This window comes from Trematomus bernacchii, unplaced genomic scaffold (genome assembly GCF_902827165.1).
Source record: "Trematomus bernacchii unplaced genomic scaffold, fTreBer1.1, whole genome shotgun sequence".
Taxonomy (NCBI): domain Eukaryota; kingdom Metazoa; phylum Chordata; class Actinopteri; order Perciformes; family Nototheniidae; genus Trematomus; species Trematomus bernacchii.
In genome coordinates, this window is record NW_022987591.1 from 310,430 (window position 1) to 324,746 (window position 14,317).

General features: G+C 42.6%; 1 protein-coding gene across 1 annotated transcript in view; it reads left to right on the forward strand.

Moving 5' to 3' along the window:
• The window catches only part of myo16 (myosin XVI), an 82,491-nt gene that overhangs the window by 43,023 nt on the left and 25,151 nt on the right, over positions 1 to 14,317 (forward strand). The window contains 7 exon segments of the mRNA XM_034129114.1: positions 781 to 853; positions 4,083 to 4,235; positions 4,675 to 4,875; positions 6,236 to 6,311; positions 7,326 to 7,522; positions 8,392 to 8,472; positions 9,786 to 9,991. Of these exon segments, the coding sequence (XP_033985005.1) occupies positions 781 to 853; positions 4,083 to 4,235; positions 4,675 to 4,875; positions 6,236 to 6,311; positions 7,326 to 7,522; positions 8,392 to 8,472; positions 9,786 to 9,991 (987 nt within the window).

A 14,317-nucleotide genomic window follows, 5' to 3' on the forward strand; every position in this document is an offset into this window, starting at 1 on the left:
TTCTTTTAGTGTTAACTGCCAAAATAATTTATTTTTGAAGCCCTGGCAGCTGATAACTGTTATCATCAAAACAACCAAATATTTCTGTCATCACACAAGAGCAGTCTCTCAAAGGAGTGACTGCTCTCATATTGTGACACAATCACACATAGCATAGAGATGAGGCTAGTAGTTTACATGACATGCACAAATAGGTATGTATGCTGAAATGGAAAGTCCTGAACAAAAAACGGTAGAGATGGAGGACACACCCAAGGTTTATGTGAAAGTCTCTCACTCAACAACTCACACACACACACACACACACACACACACACACACACACACACACACACACACACACACACACACACACACACACACACACACACACACACACACACACACACACACACACACACACACACACACACACACACACACACAGTACACTCCTAGGTGGAGGCCAATGGAATCCTTGGTATTGTTTATGTTGTGAAGTCTTATCACACTCTGTCAGATAACCGGCGCTCCATCTTCTGGAATGTGTTTGTGCTTTGCCTTGGTTACAAACCAACCTCAGAACATAATAAATATGTCAACCACACTGCTCACTACGGGTACACCCCTTTTAAATGTGTTATTTCACACACACACAAACACACGCACACACAAACAAACATACACAAACACATGGGAAAATGTGATAATTCCTGTCAGTCATGCAACCATGCAAACACGTTCTCAAGGTGATCCTGGAGTGAAAGTGGTGTAAGATAATACAAATTCTCTTTCTTCCAGTGATCCTGCCCTCGAAATCGGGATCTTGGACATCTTTGGGTTTGAAGAATTTCAAAGGAATGGATTTGAGCAGGTGGGATGATGCTTACTTGTATTCAATTTAAGTTAACCCCAAAGAAACCTATCAATGTGTGTCCTCTTTCACTAAAGCCGGCAGATCAGGCCAAATGCATTTATGACATTCCCTGAATAATTGTCAATTTGCTTAGAGGAAATCTCTCTGAACAGAGTGTGGTAATTTAGTTTCACACATATCTTAATCAAATTCTGACAAATATTTGGGGCTTTTTTCTATTTTAGCCCGGACATTTTAGTCTGTAATGAATTAGATGAGGTCTGTGACGTGATGTTCAGCTATCCTCAAAATGAACCGACGGCGGACACAATGAGTGCTCAGTGTGTGAGAGGTTGGAGTAATGGGCAGCTTCAAACCAGTGTGTATTTGTCCGTGTGTGTGTGAGAGTCTTAACGTTTTTACATACATTATTTAGTTCATATTTCTCGGGTGACTGTACAAATCATGTACGTATGCACCTGTTATGTACACAGATAGATCAGCATGTCTGTGATGCTTGGTTGCTTTCGGTATTTCACTGTATGTTATTACATTGCATTGTTTAGTGAGTACAACATGTGCATCTCTCTACAGCTCACCTGTTATGTACACAGATAGATCAGCATGTCTGTGATGCTTGGTTGCTTTCGGTATTTCACTGTATGTTATTACACTGCATAGTTTAGTGAGTACAACATGTGCATCTCTCTACAGCTCACCTGTTATTGGCCATTCATCTTTTATGTGCTCATCAAGAATTCACTGTTAATGGACTACTACATTGTAAGACATTGCAGAGGTGTAGTCACTCTGTAAATCACTGTGTGTGTGTGTGTGTGTGTGTGTGTGTGTGTGTGTGTGTGTGTGTGTGTGTCTTGTGTGTCTTGTGTGTCATGCACAAGAGGCTAAGTACTCAGAGCTTACGTTTCTTCAATATGGAACTTCCAATCCCCTCCCAGACTTTATTAAGGCCAGTGTGCCATTGCTTGTGTGACTTAGGTTTTCGTGTGTGTGTATGGCTCTAAGATGTCAGTGGCATGAGTACCCTCCATGTTCTCTAATCCAAGTGGAAGCGAGGGATTGCGTGACCTTTCCTCTTCGGGTCACAGAGAGTGCAAGTGCCAGAAGGAAAGAAAAGGGGAGGGGGAGTTAACAAAATGAGAAAAAAGGAAAACTAGACCATCTTTGGCAAGCGGTGGCATTGCCTCATTCAATCTAACCTCTTTTCTTTTGTTGCTGCTGAACGACCTATAAATATCATCCTGTTCAAATCACACACATTACAATATTCATGTCATATGCACAGTAGCTAAAATGGGGCGAAGCCTGCAAGCTAGTTCAGGCAGTCAACTCGAGCACCAATGATACATTAACACGTGACGCACCTCGTCCCTCTTACAACCAACCAAACACATTCTCCTCAACATGCCGCTCTATTTAAGCTGCCAGGTCTTCCTGCCTCCGCCTCGCTATGCTGCTGCTGCACTGCTGTGTTCACTTGCTATTGCTACGTTCATGTTCCTGCTGCTGTGTTTCATGTTGCTGCGACTCGCGTGCCCCACCACCACCCCAGCTCCACCCCAGCTTCCACCTGTAGGCTCGGGGGATAGTTATCTAATCATCACTCAATGTTCTTTGTAAATCTGTGGAGTGATGAGGCCCGAGCCTAGACGCCAAACTCAAACTATATGCTGCTTATAATAAACATATTAAGAAACACGTGAGTTGTCTGACTGAAGTGTAGATATGGCAACATTACCGCCCACCCACCCATGGAAAGTGAGAGTGAGATCTGGATAAACAAACTCGATGATCTCTTACAGTAGATGTGGCCCTCACTCTCTGACATGTTTGTACACACATGCAGACTCAGGCTCTACAGGCGCAGCTTGATCAGGTCATGGTCATTAGGGCTCGTTAATTAGAGCTGTGTTATACCTGCTCAGCACTTTGCTAATGAGTTAACTCAATCAACCACCTGCTGGGACTAAGCCTTTAATGTAATAGACTCCCTTGAAGACAAAGAATAGACAAACACTGATGGAAAAAAAACAGGCCCATAGCCGCCTACTCTACAGCACAACACACCTTCAGATCAGCACTTATTGGTAGATACTTAGCATTACCCTGAAACTACGGCTTCATGGCTTTGTTTTAGTACTTCACATCAATATTTAGATGTTTTACTTTATTTTTAAGTCATTATCAATTCACCTACAATATTCATGTCATCACATGGCTGAATCTCTCTGGTATAGCGTTCGATTCAAATCCTTTATCCATCCACCCAACAACCGGTAATTGCTTATATTAATGCATGCGTGTTGCTCGGCATCGTTAAAAACAGCAGCGTAACAGGAGCAAAGAAAACAACCTTTTGGTTTGTTTTCCCCCCTTTCCAACAATCGGCAACCAAAATAACCCTTAATTCAGTTAAATGTGAAACTTTCCTGGCTTTAAACACCTTCCCCCCAGTGTCTCTCTGATGCTGAGCAGCGGCTGTTAATTTGGAGGTCGACCATTACATTTGCTAAATAAAATGACAAAAATCTCCCAAAAAAACAGCCGCTGATGTACTCAGCCAACAGCCAATATTTTCAACCATTCGCCCAACTCCAGCCACGACTAAGAAGGATGGATACATCAGATTTTGGGTTGAAAGAAGGGACACCTCAAAAAAACACAGAATGACAAGTTCATTCCTAGTGTACAGCACTATAACTTTTTGTCTGTTCTTCTACATGACACTTTTGGGTTCAGGAACAGTTGAAACTGGCCTGCTGCTGCAGTCTTCTGTGCTGTGTTGTTCCACTTCATATTCTGTGATTTCTTTCATTACATCAATGTGACAAGTCACACTTGAGTCTCCCCTCCAGAGCTTCGCACGCAAGACAACAGACAAACTCATTTGATTGACTCCTGTGCTGTGATTGGTTTACTGCTGGGTTAGGTAGAGTTCATGTGTCCCAGCAGGAACACTTGGTCCATATTATAGTGGGATCGAAAAAGCCCCTACACAGGGACATCCATCAATAATTTCTGGTCTGGTGTTTATATGAGTAGTCATTTCATTTATGCCCCATTGACTTCCCCGTTGGTGCCCCAGCCGGCTGTGTTTGACATCACATTTGTGCATTTGTTTTCTTTAAAAACAAACATACAGCATGGTGTCTCTGAGGAGGAATTTCATGCCATGTGCACTGAAGTGTGTGTTTACAGGTCCATGTGTGTGTTGTGTGCATTCCAGCTGTGCGTGAACATGACCAACGAGCGGCTGAGGCAGTATGTCTCTGAGGTGCTATTCCAGCAGGAGCAGGCTGATTGTCTGCAGGAGGGCATCGCCATGGAGACCCCCCGCTACTCCAGCAACCAGTCAGCCGTCCTGGACTTCTTTCTTCAGGTACGTTGCTGGTTTAGACCGGTTCAGTCCAGTTAGTGTGTTATGATGTTATTCAACATTGCACACACACGCAGAGCTTTGGCAAAGGCTTTTACGAGACTTACATTTAAAGTTGGAAATTATTTCAACAAATGTGAAGCTGTTTCTCTCATTTATATAAAGTTACATTACTGGTAGGACTGGTGGTGTCCCATGTAATGGAGACCTGTCCCTTTTATTGCATGTGACCCTTTCACCTTAGATTTTTTTGTCTGTCTACAATCTTTATCAATTATGACCAAAATCCAAACAAAACTCAAAAATGTATCTGTTATCATGAGGGACGACTATACGGTGATCAATAAAAGTGTCATAATGGAAATAATGAATTACTATTATTATGAAAAGTGCTTTATGAAGGTGACATAAACATGTGGTCTTCTGTTTGCTCCTCACCCAGAAGCCTCAGGGGTTGCTGTGCGTGTTGGATGAGGAGAGCCAGAGCCTGGGGCCGGCGGAGCAGAGTCTGTACAAGAGGCTGTCAGCGCAGCTGGACTCATGTCCCACTCACGGTCTGTCTCTAACGACCAAGGATGGCAACGGAAACCCACCACCCAAAGATCAGGGGCCAGCCTTCACTGTCAGCCACTACGCCGGACAGGTCTGTCTTTATTACATTCAAATGTTTATATGTATTGAGAGGTGGTAGGGCTTGGCATACGTGAATCAGGCACGATTAATTGCTCGTCAATCAATATCTGGTCCATGGAAAACCCAATATATTACACTACAGCCTAGCTCAAATTGTGAACCTAATGTGGACCCATGCCCATTTTTTAAATGCATTACTTTTACTCCTAAAAGACAGTCCAAAAGTATAAGTAAACATGAACAACGTTTCTCCCAAATCCAAAAAGTGCTAAAATGTTGATGTCATCAAATATGAAGTCTTGCTCTGCTCCATAGACAATAAATAAATAAACATATCCTGAAATTCCTTCTTATCTTATCTAAATTGGGAAAGATGTTATAGATGACACTGACAGCACCCAGGCACGCGTACATTTCTTGTTTCACAACTGAGAACACTACAATGGAATAAAGCTCATTGGGTTTTTACAAAAACTAACCATCACATCACAAAACATTCACAATATCAGTCGCGCATTTATTGTCTTTGGAGCCGCTCCAGACATAATACTTAAGGAAATCACAAGTTTGGGACCTACTGCTCTGGTTTCTGGCCTTGAGACAGAGTAGCTCATATTGACAAATGTTGATTGAACTCTCTTGGGCCATGGAAATGACATCTTTGGGTTGGACAAATTCAGTTGCAAAAGATGTTTTACTCTCCAAAGATTTAAAAACAGAAATTACCAAACTGACCCCCTCTTCTTCACTACTGACATTTTTCTTTTATCTTAGCACAAACATTAGATTCCTTTTCTTAAAAAAAAAAAATAATATTTAACTTCAAACTGGCTCATTCCCTACATATTGTGTCTAAAACTGCAATGTAACCAATGTCATTTCCTTATGGAGTTATTGCAATTTATCATAGTTGAGGTTATTGTTGCTGTGCAGAGGCACATGCTAAAACAAAATGTGTATGTGCTTGTATTAAAGCTGCCTTTTTCCCTTTATTGGAAACTTTATGACTTTTTAAAAGCCAAAAGCCCAGTGACAAAAATAAGGTCTTAAGGTATTAAGACCTTTAAAAAAAATGAATAATAGTTCCATTCACCTATCCGTACAAAGTACTATGCAGCAGAAAATTGCAAACTACATAGTTGTCATTTTTCATAATATTGCTTTCCTTTAAAAGACTAGATTGCGATTGTCCAAAAGTTAAAAAGTGACAAAAAATAGATAACGTTTTCTTTTCAACTCATACATGAAGATGTTGTAAAGGATTAAAACATTTTTTTACATCTTATAGCCATAGAAACTAGTTTAGTGCTTTTACAAATGTACTAGTGTAAATGCACTGAATATCCATGTGTGATTTGTTTCCCCACCAGATTTCATATGATCTCACAGGATCACTCACAAGAAACAAAGACTCCCTTCCTCAGAATCTCCTGTTTACGATGAAGTGTAAGTACCAAATGAAAAACACACGTATGAGCACATTGTGGCGTCAGGACACTTAAACACAAAGATGCACTCTTGTTTAAACTAACAGCACACAGAACCACTCTTTGTCTAAGTGTGCTTGTGTTTGTATGTGTGTGTTTCATCCCATATGCAGCAGACAGCTCCGTCTGTGTATATTGTCTATAGAAGGTGCCAGATGTGGGGTGTTGTGTTTAGCAGGACACAGGCAGTCTTTGTGTGTCTGCCAGGCTAGCCTTGCATCCAGCAGCCTAATTGCTATAATTTCCATGATGAGGCTAATCTTCTAAAGGCAAGCCCTTCACTCACACTTGGCTGTTGTCCCTCCGTCTGACCCAGTCGATGCGTCGCCACCATTCAGCCACACACACTGACATACACACGACGTGGTTACTTTTTATGGATGTCATCTCTTCCCCACTTAAAGCTAAAGCCTTAAAGCTAATACAAGAGCAGAGGGATCTATGTAAGTCTATACTCAGGAGGCGGTGGAAATAATTGCTTTAAATGAAAAGACAATTACACTTGAATCTGTGTGTGATTAAATCCTTAAATGAGTGCAGGAGTCATGTTTGTTTTTCTTTGCTTGGTACTCCTACCTGGCATCCTTTCTCTTTCCCTTTCCCTCTCCCTCTCTCTCAGCCTTTCAGATGAGAGCCACACTCCCACGTTCACACACATGTTGTTTGGCTTTGTGAATGGGCTCGTTGTTGTGGTCGCGCCACGTGTTGTCGAGTGGCATTGTCCGCCCCCTCTTGTTGCCCTCAGATTGTTTACATGGAGACTAACTTTCTTCCTCTTCCTATTCTTCTGAGGCCTCTCTCCTTTCTGTTTACCGATTTCCTGATCTTTCTTTTCTTTCTTTCCATCTAATTGTTCATTTCACCTTTCCTTACTCTCCTCCACCCCCTGATTTCCACCAATGCTGTTGCTTCTTTTCATCGTTATTTTCCTCCCTCTCTCTCTCTCTGTGTGTATGTGCTTGGTGCCCCACAGCCAGTGAGAGTGTGTTACTGCAGCAGCTCTTCCAGTCCAAGCTGACTCAGACTGGTTCCCTGGTGCCAGCAGCGCAGGGCCGTGCCGGGCTGAGGGGGCCTAAAGCCACCCTGTTGCTCCACAGGATGCCACCATCCTCCCTTGTCACTGTCAACAGTGTCCCCCAACAGCCCCGGAGGTACCATGACCTTTCCAAGGTACAGTACGCTGCTCACAGGGTGTTGAATGCACGACTGTATATGAACCACACAAGCAATGAGTCTGTTGTTGCGCTGTAGCTACGCCCCACTTAATAATACACCCAAGCATCTTGGTTGAATTCATTAAATATATTCATGCTGTGCCGATCAGAAAAAAAAACAGGAATAGTCCTTCTGCGAAAAACAACAATCTACAGTAATTTAAGCGACTTCCCTCCACAGTGCTATTTATAAACCTCTGGGGATTTGATTTGTTTCTGACAGAAACGCCACAGTCATGTGATCAGATGATTTACTTATGAAATGCAGTCATTAAAAAACTAACACCTGACAAAAATACTATCAATATTATGTTTTCAATCAATCCTCCCCCTCTCCTTTTCTCTGTCTTAATTTGATTGCTTTTAAAATTTAGAAAAAGTATATTATACTGGTGCACTTTACACTGAACTGGAGAGGCTTACTGGTTGTAACCTCCTGGGGGTCCTGCCCGCTGTCTCAGTGTCTCATTAGCCATCTCTAGAGAACAGGCTTACCAAAGACCTCTCACCTCCCAGATCTGTGCCAGCAGCGTTATACGGTAACATTAGCTAATGTGGCATTACTACACTAGTTGTAGAGAAAGCAATACATGCCATGGGTTGGGTTGTAAAGCAAAGGAAACAGAATAATTGTGTCTGTTTAGTGTGCTTTGCAAACATCCTGCACAGAATCAAGACAAAAGGAATCGAACAGTGTTTTGTCGTCTAGTCAAAGTCAAGTATCATGTGATGATTATATTGTAATGATTCCATATTCCTCGGTGTCCTCTATGATGCACATCTATCTCATATGTTTTTCTCTCTATTATCTTTTTCCATTGTCAGATCTTGAAGAAGAAAGGATCGAGTTCCTTCCTCCAACGGCTGGAGCGCTGTGGGCCCATCACAGTGGCTGTCCAGCTGAGGGTAAGAAACACCCCATCTCCCAGTTTTTGACAGGATAAGCCCTATTTCTACATCTCTAAGTCATAAACCAAGATGATTGGTTTTATTTTCCATGTTGACCTATTGGTTAGCAGTTGTTTCCCACAGTCGGATGTTAAGAGTCTGCCGTCTGTAGGGAGTGGAGTTTTGAACTTCCTCTGCATGGGCTTCTCCCACACAGTGATTGCACTCTAAATTGTCCATAGGTATGAATGTGTTTGTCTGTCTGAATGTGTTAGCCCAGTGACCTCAGTCTCTCAGTTTCTTTCAGTCCTACTGCGAAGTAGTAAAACATTATATGAACAAAAAAAGTTAATATACAAGTTTAATATATATTTTTCTGCCAATCAGAGAAAAGCAGTATATTCATTTTCTCTTGTCCTACCTGTTCCTTACAGAGTATACCTCCAAGCACCTGGAACAGATCTTGAATGAATGAAGGGATTTGTTTATGAAACTTAAGGGTTTTTTGTGAATTAAGTTTTCATCTCAATAAACCGCTGGACGTATTTTTTGATTGCATTCAGAAGGAAATGAGTTCAGTCTCTGCTGGTGACAGAGGGGGGCTGAAATGTGTCTCAGAGCAGCAGTACCTTTGGCTTGAATGAAGCCACTGTATTGCACAATCAGAGTTGTGGGTTTTTGGTGGACAAGTCCCTCAGGGAATGGCAGGGAAGGAGAGAGTGGGATGAAGAATGAAGCTGTACCAAGCCAAGCATGAAGCCCTCATGAATGAATGAACAATGAACAACAACCACTGTGTGCCGTGCGCATGCATTTGTGTGTGCGCATGCACATGTTTGCAAGGAGGAAAGTAATGTAAATACTGGTAGTGACGTTCAAAGTCGAGGAGTGAGTTGTTGATCGTTGTACCCAAGGCTATGCAGAGCTCAGGCTGACGTCAGTTTGAGAAGTGTAAGAAACACAGATGTAAGCGTTTACGTAGATGTGTGTTCATGTGTGTGTCTGTGTGGCCCTGGAGGCAGCATCTGTGAATTCAGGGCTGGAAGAAAAACTCTCTCACACTCACACATCCTTTCTAAAGAGCTCTTTGTTTTTTTGTTTCCAAAACACCGCCACCCCCCAAAAATCAGACCACTTTGTCTCAAACACTATGTGATCTCACTCCAGTCACAAATCCAGTTACGACATCAAAGACAGCAGCCAGAGAGCACTGCCTTCCCATGGCTGGCAGTGCACAATAACAGCACAATAAATGTTGTTAATGCTTTTATGACTGTAAAAGTACACGTGGGTGCCTTCAACTGTATCTCCTCTCCTTTTTCCTCTTTCAGAACACACTGTCAGAAGTGATGAGTAAGCTGCAGGCTTGCACTCCTCACTTTGTGGAGTGTGTGCGCCCCAACACAAGCGGTCAGCCCGAAAGTTTTGACAGCTCCCATGTGTCCACCCAGCTGCAGTACATCGGGGTGCTTGAGATGGTGCGCATGATCCGTTATGGATACCCTGTCCGCCTCTCCTTCCCAGGATTCCTCAGCAGGTCTGTATCAGAGCATGTTGCCAAATGATAAGAGCCGTAAACGTCTGAAGTCTTCTTCTGAAGTTATTGTACTCTTCTTAAATGGGAAAGGTTTTAAAATGGATTCCTCTGATTTCTCTAACTGACGTTTAGATAGATTACACTCCCGGCAGGTCAATGTGATCTCTGTCAGTATATAACTGGGCGAACAGGTCAAAGCCTTAGTAAAGATGAATGCTTTGTTTATATTATTTTGCCACAGGCCTGGACTATAGGTTGAATGTATTAAAGGGCCCATGTCATGCTTTTCCGGTTATTACCCGTCCCCTTGTGTGTTATGAAGGTTTTTATGCATGTAAACAGTCTGCAGAGTCAAAAACCCTCAAAGTACACCCTGTAGCGAGTAAAACTCTAACACAGAAAAGACCTGTCTATGCTGCCCCAAAACGCCTCACCAATCCGCGGAGCACCTCACACACCAGGATCCCTTGGCTAACTAACAGGGAGTCCCCATTGACTTGCATAGAGCTTCCTGAACGCTGGTAATAGACGAGTTGGGATCGCGGAGTAATGCTCTCCGCAGACCCATTCTCACAGCGTTATAAACCTTTTTCGTACTCAATATCAAGCCACACTTATTGTTTTTACTTCGGCTGTGAGTGTTTGTGTGTGCTCAGGATGAGTTTCGCCGACCCGGAAACCTGTCCGCTCCTCGCAGCAGCTCGCAGCGGCGAGCAGCAACGAGCCTCGCAACGTCCCGACCAATCAGAGCACACTGGGCTCACAGGGAGGGGGGGGCAGGAGCTCCAACAAGCCGTTTAGGACAGAGAGTGAATACCTGGTGAATACAGAGATGCTGTATGAGAAACCAATGTGATTTTGGAACATTGAACAATTTAAATCTATTCTAGTAGACCTCAACAATGGAAATATGATCAATAGAAATGGCCATGACATGGGACCTTTAAAACTGTCTAAGAAGTCATTTAATTTGCATGTAACAAATGACAGCAGCCTTCTCTACCTGTCATAATGAATGCAAAGTGCATATATTGAACAGGATGTCACGCTCACATGCAGACTGACACATTAGCACTGACAAGTCACTGCAACCGTTAGTGTTAAAAGGACAAAATGCCCCTGAAAGGCTTTTAGTATGATTGGTGTCTATTGCAGGCCTAAATGCCACTATCACATTTCCCATGTCAGCCCGACAAACACATTAACCAGTCAGTTGTGTGTAAGGTCTCCGTGACCCCAAACCTGAATTTTAGTTTTCCCCCTCACCTCTTCTCTTTACTTTTTCACTACATCCCAGGCTTTCTTGCTAAGTAATAGGTCCCTCTTAAACTGCTCCTCGGCCTTATCTCACAAGCCTTTTTTTTGCTCTTTCTATTCGTAAAGTGGAAAGAATTATTTCACTCGTCAATTTTCTTTCTTTCAATATATGCCTCTCAGTTTTACTGTTTGTCTCCCCTCTGATTCTGAGAACTAGTAAAGGATTTAGCTCTAAATCTCTCTCTCTTTTTCTCTCCCTACCATCCTCAGTCTGTCTCCCAGCCTCTCTCTCGCTCTTTTTGAGGATAAAGGGATTAATATGACATTCCTGCCAGATAATAAGAGAGGACAAAGCTGGTCACATGACCCCACCCCCCAAAAAGTTTCCACTACCCTGCTATAAACATCATCACATTGCTAGACACACACACACACACACACACACACACACACACACACACACACACACACACACACACACACACACACACCACATCAACCATGAGGTTTGGTTGATGTGTGCTGCCTTTATTTGTCCAACACTCAGGTTTCTGGTCAAACATACACCAAGTGTTATTGAAACTCATATATAATAGATTTTCATAAGGGAAAAACGGAACAGGGAACCATGCCGAATGCTGAAGTGAATCCAATATAGATTGGAGTGTTGTCTGTACATAAGCTGCCGCCAGCTCCTTTGTGTTTTTGATGGATATACCTTGTAGAGCCAGGACTCTCATTGTTCAAGCTGTAATTGAAAGAGTCCTGCTGAGGGTTTTGTGAAAGCTGTTAGTTAAGCTGCGCGTGTGTGTGTTGTGTGTTGTGTGTGTCTGAGCTTGAGTGAGTATGGTAGTAAGTGTCATACTATATAAGTTTAGGCAGCCCTATGTTGTATGATAATCTCCTGGCCATGTGTGGGACCAGCAGATAACTGAGCATCACAAGGACCAGCTGGTCACTAGAAAGTGCAAACTTAACCGTCGCTGGAAAGGGTATACACCAAAGTGTGTATTTTCTGTTAATTATGAGGAGGTTATTTTGATCGTAATATTATAATCAGGCAACTCTTTGAGTGCAGGCTGGTCCTCAGATTGTTCTTGTACATTGTGAACTTAGAAGTTGTTTGTCTACATCAAGCATGGGGGGAACTAAGTGGAAGAGCAGGGAGACATGACAGCTCCAATAACAACATCTGAAATATCCACTTCAGGTATAAACCGTTTAAAAGAGTGCAGTGTGTTGGAAATGCAGGAAAAAGTGTAGGCTACAAGGAGTTCACCTGAGTTCACCCAGTCGAGGCAGCATGCTGACATTAAACTAATCTTGTTGCCTCCTCTTTTTTCTAATGGTATTATAATGTCTCCATTCCTTGTTATCCCAATGGAAAGAAGCGTTTGTTTAATTGTATTTCTCTTTGAATTCTGTTACAATATTCAATGCATTTGAACGGAAACATGGCTATTTTCTGGAGTCGAGAGGGAGAAGAGACAGACAAGCACCAGAGTGGAGATTGTCAAACAGTGTGTGTGATGGTTGGGTGGTTGCTCTCTTTTTTGCCAAACACTTCCTGCAGGTTGTTATATGTAACGTTAGACAGGTTGACAAGGTGTGATTGAGCCACGAACACTATTAATAGTCTCAGGTGAAGACCTGTGGCAGCTTGGTTGACACACAGTCCTCCATTTCTCCAATTTACCATCTGTCCAGTCAATTTGGGGATTGTGCAGAGCGGGACACGGTTTCATCAAGACTCAAGGAAAAGTCAAGATCAGCAGACAGCCATCAAGAGAACGGACAATGATCTTTTCTCAGCTGAAAGGAAATCCCCACATGTCATCTCATGGAAATTGTCAAACTGGTCACCTGCCACCTTGAATCCATGAAAGCAATATTGCGCACGGGACGGGTGCATGTGATTCCCTCGAGGGATCTTAGGGGACACCATCAAATGCGAGACAAGGGGGGGGGGGGCGGCAAACGAGGAAACTCTAAATCATTGTCAGCTCTGATCTTTTACTGGATGCTAGTCAAGACTAACTCTCTATAACCTTCCTATAGACAGAAAACGGTATGTGAATCTCCATATGCTTTTTTTACATCTAAGCGAACACTGAGGAAGGAGAGAAGAACAGTGTGTAAGGGTAAAATAGTGAATATATCTGTTTTCTGCCATGATGGTAAAAGAAGGCAGCACTCAATTCACAGAGTGTACTTATCAACTGTATTGCTCTGTTGTTGTAAATAATACAGCTTCTTTGCTATCTTTTGATCTGTAACTGGATGATTTATATATTGTAGATCTGATGCAAGATCAAAGAGAGTGTGGCAAGCAGATGCTCACTGCTCTTATAATGTGGTGGCCCAGCCTGGCCGGGGATGGCCTGGTGAGTAAGGACATCATCGATCATTTAAACACTTACATGGCTTAGCTTCCAGGGCTCAGGGAGTTCTGTAGCTGTTTCAATCAGCCACAGCACAGGATGTTTCTTCTAGTGTCTGAAACTGCTTCCAGGCTTCCCTGCAGTGGTCCAGTTTGTCCTGGTGGACGAGTTATATTGGCCCGATGTTTGCCAGGAAATGTACTTAAACAATGTTTGCTCATGAATTACTTATTACTTGATACTAATTGTAAATGTTATGATACTGAAACCATTTTCACCTACTGGATAAAATACATTGAATCCCAAAAATGTTGAAGCATCACATTTTTAGTAGAAACTGAAGTTTGAAAACTGGATTTCAATTGTATTGCCACTCATTCAAATCCCCATTATTCTTCATTCAGCATTGCACAACTGCCCAGCTCTGGTTTGTGTGCATTGCGTACGAGTGTTTTGTGTTCATACAAATGGACCTTTTTGAGTGTGCCTTTGTCTGACGTGTGTCCCTGTTCTGCTGTTTATACATTAAGTCCATGCTTAATTTGAGTGGCTGCCACTCACAAAGACACCAGTCAGCCTGGCCAAAGTGCCATTCATATTTCTCTTTCTTTCTTTTTCTCTCTCTCTCTCTCTCTCTCTCTCTCCTCTCTCTCTCTCTCTCTCTCTCTCTCCTCTCTCTCTCTCTTCT